Genomic DNA, 25,225 nt, shown 5'->3' with positions numbered 1-25,225 from the left:
TTTTTTTTCAACATTTCAAAATTTATAAACGGAGTATTTTAGAAACTTTTTAAGGCATATAATTTAAAATCAAATTACTACCAAAACGCTGGCTATGCTGATGTTACCATCGAAGACTAACCGTCCTCAAGCATTGGTATCGACCTTATACTGTAAATTCCGAAATATTGCTAGATTTTTATCAATTCAAAAAATATAATGTAGCTGGTTGAACATGGCAAAATTACGAACTCTCATCTGAAATCCGATAAATATATCTGTAATGTAGTTTTTTCTAAAACCGCGAATGTGTAATTTTTTTTTTGGAAAAATCGCTATATCTATGAATTATTTAAAAATAAACTATATTATCTTTTTTTCAGATGGTAGCAAATTTCATTGCAGTTGGACCAATGTGCCTCCATACAGTTGGTTTTCCAAAGCTTCCAAAAGGCAGACATGTCATACATTTAATGGGTGTTCCTGATATCTTCAAAAAGAACACTAAAAGAAGAAATCTTAAAATGAACTGGATGTTATTCCCAACGTATGAAGGAGACATGCAGTACGTAATTACAACACTTATGATACAATTGGATCAGTTTTAAACTCTTTTAAAATCTGTGTTCGTGGATATCCTCTAACAGTTTGTCACTCTGACTACTATTATTAGTACATAACTAAAAATTTTACGAGAGGAACTTTATTATATAAAATCAACACCGAAATGCAATAATGTACGTGATTTACGGGGAAATTAACGGTATCAATTTTTCTGCCGAATATGCGCATTTTGACATGTCTCTTCAGTGATGTCGAGGCCAACTTATTTGAAAGCTAGTTACCAAAAGGAACAAGACATAGTTGCCATAACCGGGCAAGGAATCAAAGCTGTGCATAAGGGCGATATATTCCGTAATTTAAAATAATTTCTTATATTGTGTAATTTATATTTTAATTTTATCTATATTGTAAAAGCAAATACTGAATCTCTCTTTTTATGCAAGTAATAGCTATTGATTTAAAGAGGCATTAGATGTCAAACTTATTTTCACCGTTTTCAATCAAATTTTATACTAAAATGTATTTCTAAATTACAAAGAAGTCCAAAAGATACAATTCACAATGCATGGACTCATTATAATACATAAGCACTGATTTCTCTTGTCTTTGGACTTTATTTACGAAATTATAATGTTCCCCATTGATTCCCTTGTGCTATAGTTGACGTCAAAGAAGACATGTTAGCGCTTAACGTTTTGAGACATACATGTACCTATATCTTATATTGGTCACGTTTGGGCGAAGTACAAATCGGACACGTTTGAGCTGGAAAAAAAGACATGTTTTGGAAGTAAAATTGAACACGTTTTGGGTAGTGGAATCGAACACATGTGGAGTAAGTGATGTCAAGAACATGTTTCGGTGGGGCGGACACGTTTATGGAGTCGACACATTTGAGAGTGTTACATTATAAACAAGTACTATATTACACAGTATTATATACTATTTATTTTTATTGATTATTATTTACAGGGCATGGCTTGAGGCTATTAAACCAACGGTAGGTACAATAAAATGCACAATTGAAATTTAGAGCGAAGAACTGTGCCCCTAGCACTTAATTTCATTTGTTCATAGTATATACCTTTCCACAGACTTTCCAATTCAACACAATTTTACAACTCTTTTATAAAAGTAATCTTATTATAAGTCTTCTAATTGACTAATTTTACCTAAATGCTTGTATCACAGGTCGTGTAAAACAAAATTCAGTCACTAAGTTTAATATTAGGTAAATTCACGCACTAGCGTACAAGCATTCATATTAGTTCTATTTTATTTTTTTCAAAAGCGCGAGGATTGGCTAGCCACAAAACCAGGCTCAACCCACCATTTTTCTTAAAATGTCCTGTGCTAAGTCAGAAAATAGCGATTGTTGTCTTATAGTTCGTTTCTGTGTGTGTTGCATTATCGTTTGGTTTTTGTTGCATTATCGTTTGGTTTTCGTCGTTTCTGTGTGTGCTGCATTATCGTTTGGTTTTTGTTGCATTATCGTTTGGTTTTCGTCGTTTCTGTGTGTGTTGCATTATCGTTTGGTTTTTGTTACATTATCGTTTGGTTTTCGTCGTTTCTGTGTGTGTTACATTATCGTTTGGTTTTCGTCGTTTCTGTGTGTGTTGCATTATCGTTTGGTTTTCAGTGTTTCTGTGCTTTCGTTGTTTTCCGCTTATATTTGATGTGTTTCCCTCAGATTTAGTTTGTAGCCTGAAATTGTTTCCTCTTAATCGATTTAGACAGTGATTTAGCAGATCATCAGTTCATAAATGCCGCATTGACGAATTCCAAACTTTGAAATCTATATGTCAATCAAACAATAACAAATTTATGATTTTTATAGACCCTTTACTCCAGAAATAAAGAATAGTAGCGACTGGTGAAAGTATATATATCACAACAAAGATATGTTTAAATCTGTACATAATTAGATGACAAAATGAGCTGTCTCAATATAGGCATATATATAGTAAAGTTGGTGTTGACGTTCTTCCTGTTTTGAAAACATTTTTCAATTTCACATTAAATTAAAATTTAAAGTTACGGCACATTAAGGAAAATACATCTATGATGAGTTTATTTATATGATATATATAGTTGAAAAATGCCCTTTCACCTTTTACTTTGACCTTGAATTGTTGTAGCTGCCTTCTCCTCCTTCAAGACCAGAGCATCCCCACCATTCAATCAATGAACATCGGGTAACACCAGAGCATCATCAACATTTAAGCAATGGTAATCAGGTTATACCAGAGAATACTAACCATATAAGCAATGGTAATCAGGTGATACCAGAGAATGCTCACCATTCAAGCAATGGTAATCAGGTTACACCAGATAATACTCACCATATAAGCAATTGTAATCAGGTTACACCCGAGAATAGTCACCATATAAGCAATGGTAATCAGGCTACACCAGAGAATACTCACCATATAAGCAATGGTAATCAGGTTACACCAGAGAATACTCACCATATAAGCAATGGTAATCAGGTTACACCAGAGAATACTCACCATATAAGCAATGGCAACCAGATTAAACCACCAGAGAATGCTCATGATTCCAGCAATAGTGACCAGGTTAACTTATACCCATCAGTTAACGTTGTACGATGTAAGTATGAATAACTTAATACGTAACATTTAACTGAAAAAAGAATTATTTAAAAAAAAATTAAAGACCGTCCTCGTAATAAAATTTTTAAAAATACATGTATAGAAAATTTACATGACACATACACAAGACAATGGTGAAGACATAAGGAACATAATGAACCTAATGTATTCATGATGGCGCAAATGAATGCATGTATTCGTTTTCTTATAGCAAGTCATATTCCTGACTTGGTACAGTCTTCAGATTTTAATGACGACATACCAATTATAATAATCAATAAAGAGTAGATTCTCAAGGACCTTGTACGTTACATCACGAATGCCTCAGATTTTGCATGTTTCTGTTTGTAACCTTTTTCGTTGCATTTGGATAATTTTTGTGTTACTATTTGTTATTGAATTGGCATTTATACTGTTGTGATGCCATCTTCTCATGTTGGTCTAATGTAAAGCTCGACACCCACGTCTGGCCTACTAAATTATTAACCAGTAAGTACGAAACGAAAAATTTGTTTTTTTTATGTAAAATTGAGAATAAAAATGAGGAATATGTCAAACAGAATCCAGCCCGATTAAGGAGCAGATAACAGCCGAAGGCCACCAATGGGTCTTCAACGCAGTGTATAAACCCCGTACTCTGTGATGGGCCTCAGCTGGCCCCTTAAAAAATATGTGTACTGAAAAAGGCCAGAGGCTTCTGACTTGGGATAGGTACAAATATGCAGCGGGGTTATACATGTCTTGGGAGATGTCAACCCTCCCCCTATACCTCTAGCCAATGAAGAATAAAGAAACACACATCAATACGCACAGTATGACTCAGTTTTAAAGAAGTCCTTTTCCGATGTCAAAATAGGTAACTAAAGAATATAAGCAAAATGACAATGATAAATAAATGAACAAAGGACCACTAACAGTGACTGAAGCTGATTAAAAGATAATGTCTTAATGTGTATATCGATGACTAACAGATCGAAATGACTTGTGGTGAAATTGTCATCCTCGGAGTAAAAATATGTTCCGTCTTACTAAATTTTTGTGAAGTTCGAGTTTTATTTGTTTATGAGAAACATTTGTTTTTCCAATTGTTCAACTTTTTCCATACAACAAATACATAATATAACGGCGATCTTGTCACAATTAAGCACTTTGCGCACAGTATTAAATACAGGCAACAGTAGTATATCGGTCTTCAAAAGCCCTAAATCGATTACAAAAAGAACATCCAGGTTACAAGCGTATTGAAAGCGTATGTAACCTTTCACTTGACTTCCCAGAAAGTTACGTTGAACGATCGGTGCAGTCGGGGAACATTCTACAAAACATAAAAACTTTCTTAAAACAATCTATAAAGATTTCAGGTAAACCTTTGAAGAAATGATCTTAAACTCAATGTAATATAATATTTACTGAAGTTAATTTGACAGTGCATTTGCACTCTCATGGTAGTTATTGTAATCAAAACAACGTTTTTCAGTTTTAAATTAAACTAAATTAATTTCAGACCAACCTGAATGTCAACATATAAACGTTAGAGACGAAAGAACCTATTCGGGCATAAAAAGTGGTAAGGCAATATGTAACAAATAAAATGAATAATGTGAGATGTTTTTTGGCTTAACTTGAAATAGCTTGAAATAGCTAATAGTTATTGAAACTAATACACAAGTGTTGTTCATTTTATTCATGACTTCAACCTTTCAATAATTTTGACGCCTCAATGATCTTCGACTTCGTACTGTATTCTGCCTTTTTAACTTTTTTCGATTAAAAATTGTTGTAATCCTGATATTATTGATTAGTTTATGTTAATGTTAAAACGTTTAAAGTAAAGGTTTAAAGTGTTTCTGGGTACTAAACGTATATGGTTAATAACGATTTCTTGTCCGAAAAACACTTGTCCAAAAAACACTAACAAAAAACCATTAGATTTGATTGAAACGCTGCTGTTAAACTAGCATTACCAATACCAGATTGTAAAACATTAAAATTCGAACGCAAATTTCCTTAAAAAACATTTGTTTATCATTCTTCACAGTGCAAAACAAACTCGGTTGTTCTAATGAATTTGACCATCAAAAGAAACTGAAGTACTGGTATATCTAAATTCGCGAGCGTATAGAAAAATAATGCGAACGTAAATCGTGACGAATATGCAAACCTTGGATCTTTCCTTATTAAACTACATCAAGTAAATTAGGAAATCGCTAAATCACGTATAATGCGAATGTAAATCGTGGCGAATATGTAAACCTTGGATCTTTCCTTATCAAACTATATTAAGTTGATAAGGAAATCGCTAAATCAAGTAGCTGCAAAGAGGACTAGAAAGCGTTAAACGCGAAAAAAAGTATCCGCGAAAATAAGTTGATTTACAGTACATGTATACAGTCTTTACAAATAATGCTGTTTTATTATGTTCTTTAGGTGTTATCCTGGGAGCAGGAGCGTTAGTTTATAGTCTTGGTGGTTATGGGCCAGGTATGGGATGGGTTTGGGGATGGGGATGGGGACCAAATCCCTACGGTGGATTCTGGGGAAGTTGGCGTGACTTTGGTGACTGTGGGAGTGTAAACATCGATCGCATTGTCGGCGATTTGTGTAAAAAAAACAACAATTACGGCTATGATATAAATGATATTGGGGATTTTGAAAGAGGAAACTTTAGTAACGGTGGCGGTGATAGTTGTGGTGATATTTGTGATGAAGATGGTTGCCTAAAATTTGAATGCTGTGGATGTGGAGATGGTTGCTGTGGAGATCGTTGCTGTAGAGTTTATTGCTGTGGAGATGTTTGCTGTAAAGTTGATTGCTGCTGTGATAGTTACGGTCGAGATCATTGCTGTACAGTTGATTGCTGTGGAGATTTTTGCTGTACAGGTGGTGGTGAAGGTACAGGTGGTGATAATGGTGCAGATGGTGGTGCAGATGGTGGAGCATGCGGCGGAGATTGTGGGGGAGGATGCGGGGGTTGTGGAGGTTGTGGAGGTTGTGGGGGTTAGGATTTTATAGTAAGGGGACGACCATTTAACGTCAAGAAGGGTTATGTTTTTTCTTAAAAAACATATATTCTGATCCCCAATTTGATTGAAAAAAAATATTCTGTTCAAATAGATGACCAACAAAAAAAATTGAATCCAGATTTTTCCGATACCTATAAGTGTTAAATTAAAAAAAAAAAAACATTATTTCTTACTCAGACAAAAACCATAACCCCCTCCTTTTTGAAGTTAAATGGTTGCTCCTTCGACATTTGTTTTTTTATTACATGTGATATATTTCAATTGAAAACAAATTGAATTAAAATATCAACTTTATGTATTTTATGTACTTTGTATATACTTGCGAAATAAATTTTAACAATATATATTATGCAGAATCAATGTATTCTTTCCCATGTATACTACTGTTCCTATTGTGTCTGATCTACTTGTTCTGTTACCAGTTTACAAATTAAATAACATTATGCATGAAAATTGCTATACATCAATATCAAAGCGAATGACTTGTTTAATTTTAGCGACTGAGAGATCTAAAAACTCATGTGATTTGTGTAACAATTAAATACGGGTCCTTTTAAGAGTACATGTTTGCTATTTAAAATATCTTTTTTTATTTATTTGTGATGGAATGTTGTGTTATATTGTCTTATTTTTGTGAATGTGAATTCCAAATACTTGGTTTTTTATTTCCAATGTAATTGTCCATGCATAATTCACATATCTTTTAACATTTTATTAATTTGTTGTACAAACTGTTTCTTGATTTTTCATATCATGGGAAATGTAAGATACTCTATACACAATTTTAATGTGTAATTGTCTTCCAAACTTCCTAAAAGTCATGTGTTACTTTTTAAAATAGTTACATATTTCCGAGTATTATTCTTTTTTCATTGTTATTATGATCATGAGATTAAAAGGGTATACCAGTATATGGATGCTTTATTACTATTTATAAATATATATATGTAATTCGTCTTAATATCACCCCAACAATGTTAGATCTGTAAATTTTTGTTCTTCCCTGGCCGGGATTCGAACTCATGCTACTGAGATATCGTGGCACCAACTCGCCTTGCACTATGCCCGACGCACTAGACCACTCGACCACCTATGCTGTATATATACACAAGTTTAAATTGAAAACAACGTTCAAACCTATGATTGCGTTGGATAAAAACCGCAATTTTTATACGTGTACATGTAAAACAAATTTCGTCTATGATATAAATGATATTGGGGATTTTGAAAGAGGAAACTTTAGTAACGGTGGCGGTGATGGTTGTGGTGATATTTGTGATGAAGATGTATGCTTAAAATTTGAATGCTGTGGAAATGGTTGCTGTGGAGATCGTTGCTGTAGAGTTTATTGCTGTGGAGATGTTTGCTGTAAAGTTGATTGCTGCTGTGATAGTTACGGTCGAGATCATTGCTGTACAGTTGATTGCTGTGGAGATTTTTGCTGTACAGGTGGTGGTGAAGGTGCAGGTGGTGATAATGGTGCAGATGGTGGTGCAGAAGGTGGAGCATGAGGCGGAGATTGTGGGGGAGGATGCGGGGGTTGTGGAGGTTGTGGAGGTTGTGGAGGTTAGGATTTTAAAGTAAGGGGACGACCATTTAACTTCAAGAGGGGTTATGTTTTTTTCTTAAAAAAAAAATATTCTGATCCCCAATTTGATTGAAAAAAAATATTCTGTTCAAATAGATGACCAAAAAAAATATTGAATCCAGATTTTTCCGATACCTATAAGTGTTAAATTTAAAAAAGAAACAACATTATTTCTTACTCAGACAAAAACCATAACCTCCCCCCTTTTTGAAGTTAAATAGTTTCTAACTCAAAATCTGTTTTTTATTACATGTGATACATTTCAATTGAAAAAAAAATGGAATTAAAATATCAACTTTATGTATTTTATGTACTTTGTATATACTTGCTAAATAAATTTTAACAATGTATATTATGCAGAATCAATGTATTCTTTCCCATGTATACTACTGTTCCTATTGTGTCTGATCTACTTTTTCTGTTACCAGTTTACTAATTGAATAACATTATGAATGAAAATTGCTATACGTCAATATCAAAGCGAATGACTTGTTAAATTTTAGAACGACTGAGAGATCTAAAAACTCATGTGATTTGTGTAACAATTAAATACGGGTCCTTTTAAGGGTACATGTTTGCTATTTAAAATATCTTTTTTTATTTATTTGTGATGGAATGTTGTGTTATATTGTCTTATTTCTGTATATGTAAATTCCAAATACTTGTTTTTTAATTCCAATGTAATTGTCCATGCATAATTCACATATCTTTTAAAATTTTTTTAATTTTTTGTACAAACTGTTTCTTGATTTTTCATATCATGGGAAATGTAAGATACTCTATACACAATTTTAATGTGCAATTGTCTTCCAAACCTCCTAAAAGTCATGTGTTACTTGTTAAAATAGTTACAAATTTCCGATTATTATTCTTTTTTCATTGTTATTATGATCATGAAATTAAAATGGTAAACCAGTATATGGATGCTTTATTACTATTTATAAATATATATATGTTATTCGTCTTAATATCACCCCAACAATGTTAGATCTGTAAATTGTTGTTCTTCCCTGGCCGGGATTCGAACTCATGCTACTGAGATATCGTGGCACCAACTCGCCTTGCACTATGCCCGACGCGCTAGACCACTCGACCACCTAGGCTGTATATATACACAAGTTTAAATTGAAAACAACGTTCAAACCTATGATTGCGTTGGATAAAAACTGCAATTTTTATACGTGTACATGTAAATCAAAATTTTGTTGTAGAGGGGTCTAAATAGAGCACAAACAACATTTGCCAAAAGACCAAAAACGTGAAAAAACACCTAACAGGTCGAACAACTGATGTTCGTAAACCCTATTGACTGCCATTGACGATTGCCAAATAAATTGATCACATGATGTAACAAAATGGATCTTAATATTAATTCAATACCAACAGAAAACAATACATTTGCGGCAAAGATGTGATACAGCAAACATGAGGTGCAAAAACTAGTACACCATATCCAGATTTCGACAATGAATGTCTCTTCAGTAATGTTAGGAATAAAAACGGTATTTGGAAGGCCATATGATATACCTCCATTTAGGATAGACTCTTGAATTTGAAAGAGTCGAGATAGGATGAACGGATTATATAAACCGGAGGGAAAATATAATACAAGTCCAAATGAAAAAATATAAACAAGTCTAAATTAAAAACAACGTTCAAACCTATGATTGCGTTGGATATAAACCGCAACTTTTATACGTGTGCATTTAAAACAAATTTCGTTGTAGAGGGGTCTAAATACAGCACAAACAGCAGTTTCCCAAAGACCAAAAAATTGAAAAAGTATATTTTAACAAAACGCATTTGACTAACAGGTCGAGCAACTGATGTTCTTAAACCCTGCTGACTGCCAGCATATTGACTGTCAATGTTTTGAAACTTGCAAAAAAAGTAAAATACACAGAAAGTTCACTGCAACAAGATTTCATTTACATATGTTATATATAAATAAGACCTTCGTCCTCGGTTAATGTCACATGTAGGGTTTAAACTCACAACCGCAATGTTCATGATATTGACAGGCTATTGATACAGTAGATTAAGTCATTCAACCGCTCGGCCACCTGGTACGATTTAAGCTCTTAGACTGTTTATGAAGACCTTTAAAAAACTGTTGAAATGAAGAACGGCCAATACAAATCAAGATTTAATTCATATATATATATATATATATATATAGGTGTGTGTGTGTGTGTGTGTAAAATGACTGAATAATAGCCACCGATAAATCTTACGGGGCGATGGATCATAAAATTATGATACAGTACACTACAAAATATAATATATAAGAAGTCTAAAAGGGTACAACATCACCACAAAATGATTAAATCATGAACAAATGTTAGATATTTCGCATAACTAACATCCTTCATCAGTAAGATGTTAAATGAATCTTATCTTGACATGTGGTAGTCAAACTGAAATAAAAATCTTGAATGCTATACAAATTATCAATAAACAATACGCTGGTAAATTTAGTCAAATATATGCCAACCGATATATATATTGGTTGGTTACCATGGTAACAGCGGAGAAAGTCTGGATTTTTGAGAAAATACAATATTTGGTATAGTGTTGTGAAATTATGCGGCTACATCTATTAAAAAGAAACACAAAAACAATTAATTTCATTCTTGTTTTTATCAAAAATCAAAAAAAGTTAGTGGGAATCTACCTAGAAACCTGTGAAATTAATTTCTAAAAAATTATCATTGTGCAATATTCCTCACAATACGAACTATCTCCCTTTGGTGGGTTACACTAATGACTGGACCAAAACGAAAATGCTAATAACTTTTTATTTCTCAAAGGAGTCATGTCAAATTTGAATTGTAATAAATTTAGACCATTTAATACATAAATATAAGAAAAAATAAGAAATCTTTTTTAAATCTTCATAAAACGTGATGACCAAATATAAATGCTAATAACTTTTTTTTATTTCTTAAAGGATTTAGGTTAAATTTGAAATAATAATAAAATTTTATATTTTAATATATAAACATATGAAAAAATATAGAAAAAATATTAAAAAATTCCGAAAATTCTGAAAACGTGACCTTTCTAACATTGACAATGACCTGACCAACAACAGCAATGACTTAACCGATGAAAATTTCTATTAAAAAAAACCAGGAAAACTATATGTTTTTGGGTAAAAATCTTGACCTGACCAACGTTGACTGTGTTGACTATAATTCCAAACTGACAACACTATCACTAATAATGCCTGGAATATTGTTAATATTTCTCACATACAAGAACACCTGCATAATGTAAGCAAAATTGTATACATTTATTGCTATATGTATCGAAGTTCATTAAAACATATTTGTAAAAATCAGCACTTATCAGTAATTTTGAAAGTGGACTGCTTGTTTCCATGGCGACACATTCAATGGCTAATATTGCACAATTGAATACTAGTATAAATAATTTTTTAAATGATTTTATTAGTTTTTTCTAGATTGAGTAATTGTTTTTCTTGTATATTTTTCATGTTCATGAAAACAGACTGAAATTTCTTCATAATCAGCACTTTTATCCAGATTAGAGAAATTGTGTTTGTTTCCTTCAAGTGGCAACACCATTATCGATATACTATACTAGCAAAATTATTTATTTATACACATGCGTGTATACAGTGAAACTTAATAAGTGTTTTAGTTTTCCTACTTTTGTGCACATTTAAGAAACTAACTGAAACTTTTTTTTAATTGTCTTAAACTTGTGTATCATCATGAAATTGTTTCCATAGCAACACAGTTCAAACTATAATACCGTTATACATGAATATGTTTAAAATTTTGATGATTACAATATTTTCTACATTTATCTATCTATTTTTTTCTGACTACAGAACTAGGTTTAAAAACATTTTTTTTTCAAAATTTTTCAAAATTTTTTTTCTGAAAAAATGAAAACTAAGCATTTTGTATCCACTCTAACAAAATAATAAGACATAATTCCCCATTACTTTTTCGCGTCATTGATTAGATAAGACTATGGTATTTATGAATTCATGGTTGACTTTTACTCAGGTGTCCGCAAAAAAATATGGTGAGCATTCAAAAATGACCTCAAAAGGAAATTTTTTACCTAACGTAAACCACATAAAAAGGGGGGGGGAGTATATGTGATTATGATTGAAAATTGATATGAAATCATGAGTTATTAGATTATATTAACAAAATGCATATATTTAATAAAATCATAAACAATTAATCTTTCTCTTATTTATTTAATATGAAAAAAATTTCAGCTTAAAATCATAGATATCCAGAAGAGGTAAAACTGGTCATCAGTTGCTATGTCAACCGATATGCATAGCAACCAAAATTTTGCCATTTTTTGTTTGTTTCATCAAGACTAGTAAGTGTGTGAAGTTTGAAGAAAATCCATGACCATGTGTGCCACACTCCCTATGTAAGAGTTTAAATAGTAACAGAGAACCAGTATTAATTTTAGATCCTGAAAAATGTGTCCAGGCATTTATCTTAATGCCTAAAATGTAAATGAGGTTAAATAGAGTTATCTCTCGTAATACATTGACTGACTCAGTTTAAATTATTTTTGTATGGTAAAATTGAAAATTATACGCCTAAATATCACAGTGATATGTGCGTTGAATAAGTTATGATGTCAATAACATTAGGCCATATAGTATAAGTCAGGTGAGAAAAATGGGCTTGTTGTATCCGTTTATTAATAAAAACACATACATGTATATATTTAGTGTGTTGAAACATTAACTTTTACGACAATAATTCTATTAATAAATTCCGGTTTATAACATTTACAATTTGACAATCGCTTAATGACAATCGCTTAACACAACGGATTTCCTAATCATATACAAATGGATTGTTTTCTTTGTCGTGGTCCAAAAATGATAAGAATTAAAAGTAAGTTTTTCAATCACTTTTTATAATCAGATAAACATGTACCGATCTCTGCTAGAAAAAAATAATTACCTAGTTTAATTACAATTTAAAGTGCATCAACATCATGAATATATCACCGTTTTGTAAACTGCGTCATAAGAAAAGTGTTTGAAAGATCTGTGTACCAACTTACAAGCATGATCATATAAATGCATTGTTTCTGTTCTAAGATGTTACATCGAGTGATTGATTGATTTGTTAATTGTTTGATAGCTGTTTAACGCCACTTCAGCACTATTGTGCTATTTCGTGGCTGTCAGTTGTTATTTCGAGATAGCTGGAGTGTCTATGGAGATCTGTTGACCTTCAGTACGAAAACTGACAATCCTAGTCAATATAGATTGGAATTGAGCACACCTGCCATGTGTGAGATTCGAACTCATAACCTCAGTGTTGATACGCAAGTGATTCTGTAACCATATTTCGACTGCTAAGACTTCTCGGACACCGAGGGCTTTTGCATCATATAATTTGAGACAACTATTCTATAGAGTCCACTGATAAAAATGTAGACAGATTATACAAATGACCGTGAGGCATTGAACTTGAACACAACTCATATCCTACGGTAGCTATATAAGATTCCGGGTCTGATACAATTATTTAAAAGGTGGGAGAAAAACATCTTTAATTATTCCATTCTTTCGCAATGTCTTAGTCCAGTTAAGATCTAGAATAAGCTGTAATGAACGAGCATCGTAAGCATTTGTTCAAACATGCATTTTCATAAACAAATTCAATACTGGTATGCTGAATCCGGAAAACTAAGTTTACCTATCGATTAGTTAGGGTATAACCCACCATTTTCTTCTGAAATTGCTTAACTAAGCTTGGAATATGACAGTTGTTGTCCATTTGTTAAGTTGGTAAACAAAGTCTTACGTTTTATTTTGTCTGTTTTTATGGTCTTCCTCTTTCTACATTTTCCCCGAAAGGACAAGGTGTATATAAAAAAAAATTGTTGTTTGATTGCCAATGAGACAACTCTCCACAAGAGACCAAATGACACAGAAATTAACATTTATAGGTCACCGTACGGCCTTCAACAATGAGCAAAGCCAATACCGCATAGTCAGCTATAAAAGGCCCCGAAATGACAAATGTAAAACAATTCAAACGAAATACATAACGGTCTAATTTATGTACAAAATATGAACGAAAAACAAATATGTAACACATCAACAAACGACAACCACTGACTACAAAGATTAAAAAAAACAAATATGTAACACATCAACAAACGACAACCACTGACTACAAAGATTAAAAAAAACAAATATGTAACACATCAACAAACGACAACCACTGACTACAAAGAATAAAAAAAACAAATATGGATGATATAAATCAATGTTAAACAATTGATTACTACCCCCTCCTTACAATTGATTACTACCCTCCTTACAATTGATTACTATCCCCTCCTTACAATTGATTACTACCCCCTCCTTACAATTAATTACTATCCCCTCCTTACAATTGATTACTATCCCCTCCTTACAATTAATTACTATCCCCTCCTTACAATTGATTACTATCCCCTCCTTACAATTGTTTACTACTCCCTCTTTACAATTGATTACTATCCCCTCCTTACAATTGATTACTACCCCCTCCTTACAATTGATTACTATCCCCTCCTTTCAATTGATTATTATCCCCTCCTTACAATTGATTACTATCCCCTCCTTTCAATTGATTAGTATCCCCTCCTTACAATTGATTACTATCCCCTCCTTACAATTGATTACTACCCCTCCTTACAATTGATTACTATCCCCTCCTTTCAATTGATTATTATCCCCTCCTTACAATTGATTAATATCCCCTCCTTTCAATTGATTAGTATCCCCTCCTTACAATTGATTACTATCCCCTCCTTACAATTGATTACTACCCCTCCTTACAATTGATTACTATCCCCTCCTTACCCCTCCTTACAATTGATTACTACCCCCTCCTTACAATAGCCACATAAAGATTATGGTGGAGTAATGTTTAACATGTTTGTTAGCATTCAAACCTGCGCTTTACCTGGACAGTGATGTAACAACACAACATAATAATTGGAACTAGCTTGTCTCCTCAGATTGGTACTTAGGCCAAAAAACAAATACCAATAAAAAACACAGTGCAACTTTACATGTTTCTATGCCGGATTATCCGTTCTGTAAAATCAATTTGGTACGCAACCGTTTCCTATGTTTTATGGGATCAATATTTCTTTACATTCTTACCTTGGGCGAGGTTAGGGAGCTACCATTTGATTTTTATGGGGGGGGCTAGGATGAAAAATTTTGTCCTGCATTTTTTTTTAGTTGTAATCTCTGTCCTGCCTTTTTATTTTTCACTATATTCGGTCCTGCCTTTTTTTTTTATTAATTTATCCTGACTTTTTTTACATAAATTATCATCCTGCTGACTTTTTTTTCAAATTTCATCCTAGCCCCCCCCCCCTTAATAATCAAATGGTAGCTCCCTTATCTATTTTCAGTTCTAAACAGGTAGGTAACGTCCAGTGTCAAATATGTATTTTATGTATATTTAGGAAGACAAATGAATAATAATATGTCCAGTGGCAGGTTCTGCATAGTTGTTAGTGGTCCTATATAAAAGGTAAAACGTTTTGAATCGACGCTGCAAAAACGGGATATTGGAAAGGGGCAGAAATGTTGCCTACTCACATGCTACACGTGTTCGTACTAATCCCTTAAAGAGTTGTTGCAAGGGTTTCTAACATACAGAAAACGCCGATCTCTACCCACATGTAATATCAAATGTGATCATTGAGTTGTATTTAAATTCTAAACTAACGAACATCCAGGTTAGTTGATTTTTATGGGGGGGCTAGGATGAAAAATTTTGTCCTGCATTTTTTTTTAGTTGTAATCTCTGTCCTGCCTTTTTATTTTTCACTATATTCGGTCCTGCCTTTTTTTTTATTAATTTATCCTGACTTTTTTTACATAAATTATCATCCTGCTGACTTTTTTTTCAAATTTCATCCTAGCCCCCCCCCCCCCCCCCCCAGACAGCAGTCAAACAGACGCCCCTTAAAGTCGAGGTGACGTACCAACTTATTCGTTAGGTTTTATGATATATTTTTTACATTTCAACAATATTTGTTTACATATTTTCCACATGTTAATCAATATGTATGTTGTTAATAGAACCAAACGCACGAGTGGTCAAAAAAGGTTACCTGAAGATTCATGAACGTATGTATATTTGTACAGTACAAGCAAAAATGTACGTAAAATCGTATGTAACATTGTTTAGCACGTATGATACATTGTTTTTACCTTTGTGTAGTTTTTAAACATGTACATTTGTGTGAATCAGTTAAAGGAGTGGGTGAACATTGAAATGAAGTAATTAATATTAATCATAAGTCGAAAAAAAGTTAGATTAACAATGGCAAAACAAAACACGATGAAAAAACAAAGATAGCAAAATTTTGAGAAAAACGAATCCCTACAATAACTGCGGCTGAATTCAGCTTGTGCTTCGGAAGGGTGAGCAGTTCATTAAACAATTTTATAAAGTGTTGGAATTGAGTGAAAATGATTTAAAAAGAAAATATACTTGTTTAAAAGAAGTGCGCATTCGCAGAAATCTTTCAGTGAACTTTTAAACGAAGTTTTCCTGATTTTTGCTATGACCACTTCCCATGAATTCACAAACTTACAAAAAAAGGCCTCACAAAGTTAGTTTATATTTCTGAATCTGTTATAAAGTTAGAACTAATCTTACTTGCGGTGGCTAAAACCACAATGGAAAAAAAATTGCAACAAATTATTTCAAAATGAATACACAGAATGTCTATTATTTTGACTGAGAGTTCTGTTCAATGAAAATCTATACAACAGACAAACTTTCAATTTTGACGTGTTACGCTGTTAAGCTGTTTACAAGCAAAGCATAGCTACAAATTATGTTGGGCTCAAGTGTTTCGGTAGTGTCCGCTAGAGATACTCTTCTGGTTACCCGTTTGGAATAAGCGTAATTAGTCTCTCTGCATCGATCATTGAGTGCCTAAAGAAAGAATACCAACATTACAGAAAACTTCATTGATAAGTCTTAAGTTTTGTAGACGAAACGCGATTCTAGCGTACAAAACGTAAATTCTAGTATCTATGCTTAGTTTATTCCTACAAAGAGTGCAAGGTTCTTTTGATGTGCTACGCGATGACAAAACTAATTTCCATCGACGAATTGATATTCTTTAGTAAACACTTTGCGTTCTGTACTAGGTTTAGGTAACACACCACTAAACACAGTAGAGTGTGATGGGGCAGTAAATATGCACAGAGATTTGGGAAAGTATGCGTTATGAAGTTATGAAAATTAAGATATATTGGGGAAACACCATAGGAAAGGAAAATAACGACACAATGGTATATGTTGTAAACATGCATTGCTCTAAAACCGTATTTTTCTTTGTTAAAAGTCCGATCATGTATATGTAATACACGCAACTTTCGATAAATTGTTGATAGATGTTGCCATTTAAGCTTAGATGTATGTCCTCTCTTTGTATTTATAGGGAGGATATACATGTTATGAATAAAACTACTAATAAATTTTTAATATTTTCTCCCTTCAATCTTACTTTTAAGTCTTTATTTGCATTAGAAGTATATATGCATGCTATAGACGAAATTCCAGATCAATTCTTAAAAGTCATTGCTCTGAATCCCTTTTTATGTTATTTTAAAGGAGGGTGTTTGTGTGACGGATGGAACTCGCGATTCTTTGTGTTATTTGAGGACAGTAGTTTATTATGGTATAAAGACCACAATAGTTACCACCACAAGGGAGGCATCAAATTAAAGGTAAATCTAGAAACAGGCAAATGCTTAATCTTGCTTTTCGGTAAAAATATTTGATCTACTACATGTAGTATATATCTGTAATTGTAAATGCATATCAACGTTTCACATGCATTCAAGTGAGATTCCGTCTAGTCATGTTAAACCACGTCTCATGTATATTGTTGTCACAACAAGAAGTTGACATGTAAACAATTAAAGCCTGGACAGAGATGCAACCAAACCTGACAACTACATTTGTACTTTGAACATGCAAATACAAGATGGCACATTTTTATTTGAAAAGCATGTTCAAGCGGAAGGTAAAAATGTTTTTATGTTTCGCTTTTAGTCATGTGATTGTCCATTCTTTTTAAATTTGGTGATAATAACAGTATGGTATGGCGTATAATAAATTACGAGAAATACAACCCTTTTGTTGAGCTTTCTTATCTTATGAATTTAAGTATTTCCATAATAGTTGGAGGAATATATGTATTTATCTCCATTCTAGATGGTTGCTAATTTTATGGCGGTTGGTCCAATGTGCCTTCATACCAGTAAATTTCCTAAACTTCCGGAAGGCAGACAGGTTATTCATCTGATGGGAATACCTAATATATTCAAGAGGGGAACCAGAAAAGAAAACATTGACATGAACTGGATTTTATTTGATGGAGGAGATGAGGAAATGAAGTGAGTAAAAATGACTTAGGTCAAAGTTCAAAGCTTTTTTTGGGGTATCCCTTCTATGAGAATTTTGGTGAAATATAATACATAGGCTAAGAATATATTAGCATTACTATTGAGATGCAAATGTAGACTTTCGAACAGTTGAAATAAAAATGCGTCAGAAGTTTGCCTAGGAACACCAAAGTTAATCGAGGAATCGAAGTCTTGATATCAATTATGATCTGATATTCTAGTTCTTTTGGCTATCAAGTGGTCTGTCATTTTAAATCTTTGTTTGTGTAAGAGCAAATTTTCGTTGCTGCTATGGGTTAAGGAGTAAAATTCAAAAGCCAACTAGTTACAAATTCTTAAACATTGTTTGGACAAGTTCCTTAGGTTATGCGAGGATCTCTCTGAGTATCCAGACTTTTTCATCAACAAAACTGATCGTCATGATATAGCTGAGTGTGCTGAAGGTGGCGTTAAACACAATCGATCAATCGATCAATCAGAGTTTGACCGTAATACATCAATATATAAAAATAATGCTTCGTATTTAAAAATTTGAAAGTATCAGTGCATACATCTGACCTTTGCATATTTATTTACAGAGCCTGGTTGGAAGCTATTAAAGTAACTGTAAGTAAAACTATATGTACTGATCATTATTTTAATGTATAAAATAAATGGTGTAAATCACATTTACAATTATTTTATTATGAAGTATGTAAAAAATTGTCCGTAGTTCTTTTTTTTCTTGTAGTCCTGTTGTTCATGTTTTTTTTATTTTTTTTTATTTTTTCATTGATCAATTCATTTTTTTTTTTCTTTTGAAAACAAAGGCATAATTTCAGTAAAACATGCAACTTCTCCATTATACGTACCGACAGCTGACAAACCAACAAATTGACAAACACTTTTAACCCCGCCACATTCTGTATGTATGTGCCTGTCCCAAGTCAGGAGCCTGTAATTCAGTGGTTGTCGTTTGTTGATGTGTTACATAATTGTTTTTCGTTCATTTTTTTGTACATAAATTAGGCTGTTAGTTTTCTCGTTTGAATTGTTTAACATTTGTCATTTCGGGTCATTGCATAGCTGACTTTGCGGTATGGGCTTTGCTTATTGTTGAAGGCCGTATGGTGACCTATAGTTGTTAATTTCTGTGTCATTTGGTCTCTTGTGGAGAGTTGTCTCATTGTCAATAATACCACATCTTCTTTTTTATAAACACTTATCTGGTAAAATGTTTTAAAAGGATTAATTTGAAAATATTTTGAAGTAAAAATATGTGAAGTTTAATGTTCTGTTTTTTTATAGCTACCTCCACCTCCTCCTAGACCGGAACGTCCTTATCCGACAAACAACAATGCACAACCGAGTGCACCAGTTCCGTCATACAATGTCACGAATTGTAAGTACAACAAACCATAACATTTACATCTAGAGATTTAGTATTGTTTAAATGATTTATTTGTGTCAGGATATTTAAAAATGATTTGCACACGTATAATCTCGTATAATAGTTTACCTTTAAAATTTATTTATGTTAACATATTCGCTATTTGATAGTCTTAAGCATCCTTAGTAGCATTGAAACTTCAAAACCATACAACAGAACGTTAGAGTGATTGGTTAACGAAGTCTCTTGCAAGCATCGGAAGCTCAGCCAATGACGTGATCTCTTTCAATTAGGATACGAACAAAGAAGCCGGCATAATTATTTTTTTCTTTGGGAAAACATTTTTTTTTTTTTGTTAGATGGTGCTAAGTCAAGTCATTTTGTACAGTAGAAGAAAACGGTGATTGCTTAATTGCAGCTGTATGTTGAAATGTGTGGTTTTCGTGAATTTCTATCGAGTAAGATCTAAACAGCAACTGAAACCATTCTGGTATTTCTATAAATATAGCTACTAAATTCCACAATAAAATATACCCAAGACACATGGCAAGAGTCGTTTTGAATCATTATATGAATACATTAAAAGAAGATCTGAGGTATAAAAGAAGGTCAGGATTGGGTTTACAAAAAGAGAATAATGGGGGCAAAGAATAGAGAAAAAAGAATCTATACTATTATATAAGAAGACCTCATTTTGTGTGTCGCTTCTCTTCCTTCCACAACAAATTAATCATCATGCCTCTGTGTCCTGTAAGTACCATGCATTGTCGCTGTCGCATTTGTCATCCTCGCATATGATTATTCAGTTTGGGTTATTTTGGGAGGAAAATGAAAGTAAAGGCGTGCGGATATTGTTTCCGTCATCGGACAGACTTTTAAGTCATATACAAGACTTCCGTTTAGGACTGTTTTAGAATTACATATAATTTTCATAAGTACTTGGGGACAGGACAATTATTTTCGCGTTTTTCTGTATACTATGATCATACATATACTATACATAAAGTGTATTTGCTATTTACTATCAATTCCAACTTCATTATCCTCGGCGGTCACTGATATATTATATAGAGGCTAATTCCAAGTTTACTGTCCACGGCGGTCGCTATATAATATATCAGTGACCGCCGTGGATAGTAAACTTGGAATTGCTAGTAAACAAAAAATAACGGACTTTGATGAAAAAAAGGGGAGGGCTAAAAAAAATTGTCCTGCCCACCAAGTACCTTTGACTTTTGATACCTTTCCTGAAATTCTCCAGTCATAAAATATTTTACAAAAATTCATCCTACAACAGTTTACATACTTTCGAACACGCTCTAAATGCCCGCGATTTCGCGGGTGTGTTCTAGTAAAGAATAAAACAAAGATTAGCGAAAAAAAGGTAGCTAAAGAATGAAAAAAAAAACGTGGAGAATAATAGAATTCTGTGGTACAATACTGATTTTTGTGATTAATACTGTACAGAATAATGGAATCATTAAAATATCAAAAAAATGTAAGTGTAAAATCAATTTCTTGAGAAACTTCATGATAAACGTCATTTTACAAGATAAAGAAAAATGCCTTAAATTTGCATAAAATACAGTATTTAAGGACTTCCCATCCAGACCAACATAATAATATGTTTTATGAGAAAGAAATATCTTTTAAACTTTCCCATGATGTTATCTCTCTTTGCTGTTATTTCCGCAGCGCATTGTGGTGTTAAGTTGACCCAAAGACATTGAAATCTTTCTTGTATGAGGAAGATTCATAATTTCAAACAACCTCTAACTTTTGAGCTGCATATATATCTCATATCTTATTTCAGAACCAATCACTAAATGAGACAGTCCCTCTTATGAAAAAAGTCATACTTTTGAGCTGCGTATCCCAAACACTATTAATTTGTTTATTTCAGACCATCCTCCAAATGAAACCGCCCCTCTGATTGTACATACATATAATACATCCGGAGGAGGTGGTACAAACTTGGCCACAGGTAACATAATAATTAATGGCATGAAATTCAAATCCGTAACCTTTTCCTCTACCAATAAAATCCTTGCAAAAAAATATCCAACAAAATTTGAAGTCTAGTCCCTGAGACAAAAAGAGATCTACACTAATATTTCGAAGACTTCTAGAGATAAAAAATAAGGTGTCAATAAAGTATTCATGCTGTTCATCGTCTCGGGGCTAAAACAGTTTTGCCTAATTTAACAGAATCACTCGAAGATCTGGCATCACATCAAAAAATATTAAGTAGATCAAAGTATATATTTCTTGAGATAGAATTTTCTTATACTTTGCCAAAATGAAGATTTTACTATGCTTTTTTCAAAAAAATAATAAAAAGTATAGGTCACCGTGTTATCTTCCAAGCTATGAGTCGTTGAAAATTTCCTAAATTTGGTTAGATTGTTCATGAAAAAACACATTTGTGTGCATAAAAAAAAATCTATGAGATAGAATTTTGAAATAAATTGTGAGAAGATAGGTTTTATAATATGTTTTAAGAATATAAAAAGAAAAAATTGTGTTACCGAGCTTGTTTTCTTGCTACAAGTAAAAATTTAAAATTTCCCTATCAGACCAGTATATATTTTTACTAAAATAGTTATCTCCCCTTAAATGGCTTATTTGAAAAAGTTCATTCTAAAAACACAAAATTTGATATTTGTTTAAATATTTTGAGTTACATGTATACAATAAATCACCAAGTTTTCTTTATATAAATAAACAGAGTAACCAATAAATTGCAAATCTGTCTCCAAATTTGCAGATTTGGGCAAATAACTAGACCGATTTTGTACTGGGATTGTACAATTCAAGATGGCGGTATACCATGAATCTACCTTAAACACATGACAACTACTGACGAGGTGCCAGACTTTGGATATTGTTTGTCCTGAATTCATCATACATGATCTATTAAGTAATAAACAATGTCCACTATATGTTTGAATATAACAACTAAGTTATGACGAAAACTAGTATGATTTTCTTACAAAGATAAACATCCATAAGACAATAGTTTCTCAACTTTAAAATTTTGTATTATATATAAACATATATATATATATATATGTAATACATGCATTAAGCGTATTGTTCCTTTTTTAGGAATGCTTGTCGGAGCAGCAATAGGATATGGCCTTGGTGGTTTTGGACCAGGTATGGGCTGGGGTTGGGGATGGGGATGGGGACCAAATCCCTACAGTGGTTACTGGGGAGGTTGGGATGAAGGTGGCACCGTGGATATAGATTACGCTGACTATGACTTCGGTGACAACATGGATTATGGGTATGCTGACAGTGATGTTGGTGAATTTGAAGCTGGTGATTTTGGTGGTGACGACGGTGGTTTTTATGGTGGTGATGGTGAGGGTTACACTGATGACTTTGGCGGTGGTTATGCTGATGAATATGGCGGTGGTTACAACGATAGTTTTACTGCTGGGGATGGCGGAGGCTATGCTGGTGATTATGGCGGTGGTGACGGCGGTGGTTTTGCCGGTAATGAAGATGGCGGTTATGCTGATAACTATGCTGGAAATGACGGCGGTGGTGGTGATTTTGGAGGTGATGGCGGTGGATGCGGAGGAGGATGTGGGGGAGATTAAACTGCTAGAGCTTTGTTATGTGAATCTCTGTGATCATATTTAAACTTTCATTGTGTACTTCTAAGTCACATGACTACTTCTAACATCTATCATATTGCTTAAATAATCAAGATGGTACACAACACTACAGGGAGATAATCTGTAAAAATCAGCTGAACGTTTTAATCATGTTCTTTTGTTAAGGAAATATTAAACTTCTCAATGATCAAGATTAGTGCTTGTCAAACTGCTATATTTCCAATAAGATATTCCAATAAAGTGTGTGGTTCAAGATTTTTCGAAATTTTTATATTTTTGTCAAAGGTTCACAAATTAATTTTAGTCAGTGTGTTTGGAACCACCTTAAAACATGTCTAATGCATTTATCTAGTCACTATAAGAATGTTTTACTGTATATGCTCAATAACTTGTATAAAATGCAATTCCTTGTTTATATTATAGTCTAATAAAATTAAACAAAGCAATAAATATAGAGAAACGGTTTGTCAACCTTATTTTCATACAAAGTGTGAAGTTCTTTTTTATCAATGTATATTCATTATTCGTTATTTACTAATTAATTTCTATGGAGTCCCAAGTCATGATCCAATGGTGTCCTTAGTTGACAACAGATGAAAGCCACTAAATGGTTGCATGAAAAATAGAGATCCTCAAACGGGAGAAAAATTCAAGGCAACTATACAAGTGTACCAACAAACGTACTGTAGCAAAACATAGAGTAATCAAAAGTTTGGATTATATTAACATGATTAAGGTGCTCCGAAAAGATAATTGTATCCTTTTAAGAATAAGTAGCCCGTCGAATTGTATTGATGGGAGGGGTTTACAGGACAAACAAAAAAATAATCAACAAAAGAATGAAAAAAGAAAACAATAGACAAAAAATAAAGACAAAATATTAAGAAGCCAAAATATATTGAATAGTTAAAAATGTGCAATAACTAAAGTATAGAAAAATATGACCTAGAATGACGGTTTTTCTTTGTTCCTTTGACCTTTATCATTTTGGAGACTAATTACAAATTTGAATGAGGTTTATAGAACAGAGAATATTAGTCAAACAGTGCAGATAAAATAGCCCCAACATTACAGAATACCCCAAAATTACAGAATACCCCAAAATTACAGAATACTCCAAAATTACAGAATACCCCAAAATTACAGAATACCCCAAAATTACAGAATACCCCAAAATTAAAGAATACCCCAAAATTACAGAATACCCCAAAATTAAAGAATTCTCCAAAATTACAGAATACTCCAAAATTACAGAATACCCCAAAATTACAGAATACCCCAAAATTAAAGAATACCCCAAAATTACAGAATACCCCAAAATTAAAGCATACCCCAAAATTACAGAATAGAGAAAAATAGGGAGCTAAAAAAAGAGAATACTTGACCAAAAATGTAAAGAAGACAGAAAAATAAAAAATAAATTACAGAAATACAGAAAGTAAGAAATAAAAACCTTGTTGGATGTCATGGGACTTAAACCTTCTTTTTTCATGTTTTTTTTTCCCGTATTCCATTTCAATGTTGGGGCCGTGTCAAGTGACTTCGGATAATCAGTATTTTATTATTTTCTGTTTAATATTCGAATACACACTCACGTTCTGCCTCCAGTGTTTATGAAGTCACAGAATATTCTTATCGCCAAATTTGCATCTGCCATGCAATTAGCAACACGACGGGTGGAACTTGTGGCACAGGAAATACAAATAGATATAAGAAGATGTGGTATGAGTGCTATTGAGACAACTCTCCATCCAAGTCACAATTTATAAAAGTAAACCATTATAGATCAAAGTACGGTCTTCAACACGGCGCCTTGGCTCACACCAAACAGCAAGCTATAAAGGGTCCCAACAATTACTAGTGTAAAACCATTTAAACGGGAAAATATAAACAAAACAAGAAACGAGAAACACTTATGAACCACATCAACACACAACAACTATTGAACATCACATTCCTGACTTAGGACAGGTGCAAACAATTGCAGCTGGTTTAAACGTTTTGA

At 32.9% G+C, this 25,225-nt stretch overlaps 2 protein-coding genes across 15 annotated transcripts in view; both read left to right on the top strand.

Annotated features, from left to right (window-relative positions):
- Positions 1 to 8,686, top strand: part of LOC127723588 (uncharacterized) — a 60,756-nt gene extending 52,070 nt beyond the window's left edge. For 5 of the 14 annotated variants that reach the window (XM_052230263.1, XM_052230262.1, XM_052230261.1 and 2 more), the window contains 6 exons: positions 363 to 544; positions 1,516 to 1,543; positions 2,682 to 3,153; positions 4,660 to 4,722; positions 5,583 to 6,143; positions 7,736 to 8,686. In XM_052230263.1, the coding sequence (XP_052086223.1) occupies positions 363 to 544; positions 1,516 to 1,543; positions 2,682 to 3,153; positions 4,660 to 4,722; positions 5,583 to 6,143; positions 7,736 to 7,749 (1,320 nt within the window). In that variant the 3' untranslated portion in view covers positions 7,750 to 8,686. The remainder of the gene's footprint in view (positions 1 to 362; positions 545 to 1,515; positions 1,544 to 2,681; positions 3,154 to 4,659; positions 4,723 to 5,582; positions 6,144 to 7,735) is intronic. The other 9 variants (XM_052230268.1, XM_052230273.1, XM_052230272.1 and 6 more) reach the window with 9 other exon arrangements.
- Positions 8,687 to 12,557: 3,871 nt separating this feature from the next.
- On the top strand, positions 12,558 to 23,460 carry LOC127723586 (uncharacterized). The gene is made up of 8 exons (XM_052230259.1): positions 12,558 to 12,670; positions 15,880 to 15,927; positions 17,429 to 17,544; positions 18,035 to 18,216; positions 18,804 to 18,831; positions 19,513 to 19,606; positions 21,498 to 21,578; positions 22,703 to 23,460. The coding sequence occupies exons 1-8, from the start codon at positions 12,625 to 12,627 to the stop codon at positions 23,200 to 23,202; spliced, it is 1,095 nt and encodes a 364-aa protein (XP_052086219.1). The 5' UTR covers positions 12,558 to 12,624; the 3' UTR covers positions 23,203 to 23,460.
- Positions 23,461 to 25,225: the final 1,765 nt, after the last annotated feature.

The sequence above is a fragment of the Mytilus californianus genome, unplaced genomic scaffold, assembly GCF_021869535.1.
Source record: "Mytilus californianus isolate M0D057914Y unplaced genomic scaffold, xbMytCali1.0.p SCAF_13, whole genome shotgun sequence".
Classification (NCBI taxonomy): Eukaryota; Metazoa; Mollusca; class Bivalvia; order Mytilida; family Mytilidae; genus Mytilus; species Mytilus californianus.
Note: the sequence above shows the minus strand (reverse complement) of the source record. Positions and strands in the feature narration are given on the sequence as shown.

What these genes read in the sequence shown, in the direction of transcription:
- LOC127723586 (XM_052230259.1), top strand. Translation starts at nt 12,625, where the DNA reads ATGGATTGTTTTCTTTGTCGTGGTCCAAAAATGATAAGAATTAAAA. An exon ending in TTACCTGAAGATTCATGAAC is followed by an intron (nt 15,928 to 17,428) that starts GTATGTATATTT and finishes GTTATTTTAAAG; the next exon opens with GAGGGTGTTTGTGTGACGGA. An exon ending in GGAGGAGATGAGGAAATGAA is followed by an intron (nt 18,217 to 18,803) that starts GTGAGTAAAAAT and finishes ATTTATTTACAG; the next exon opens with AGCCTGGTTGGAAGCTATTA.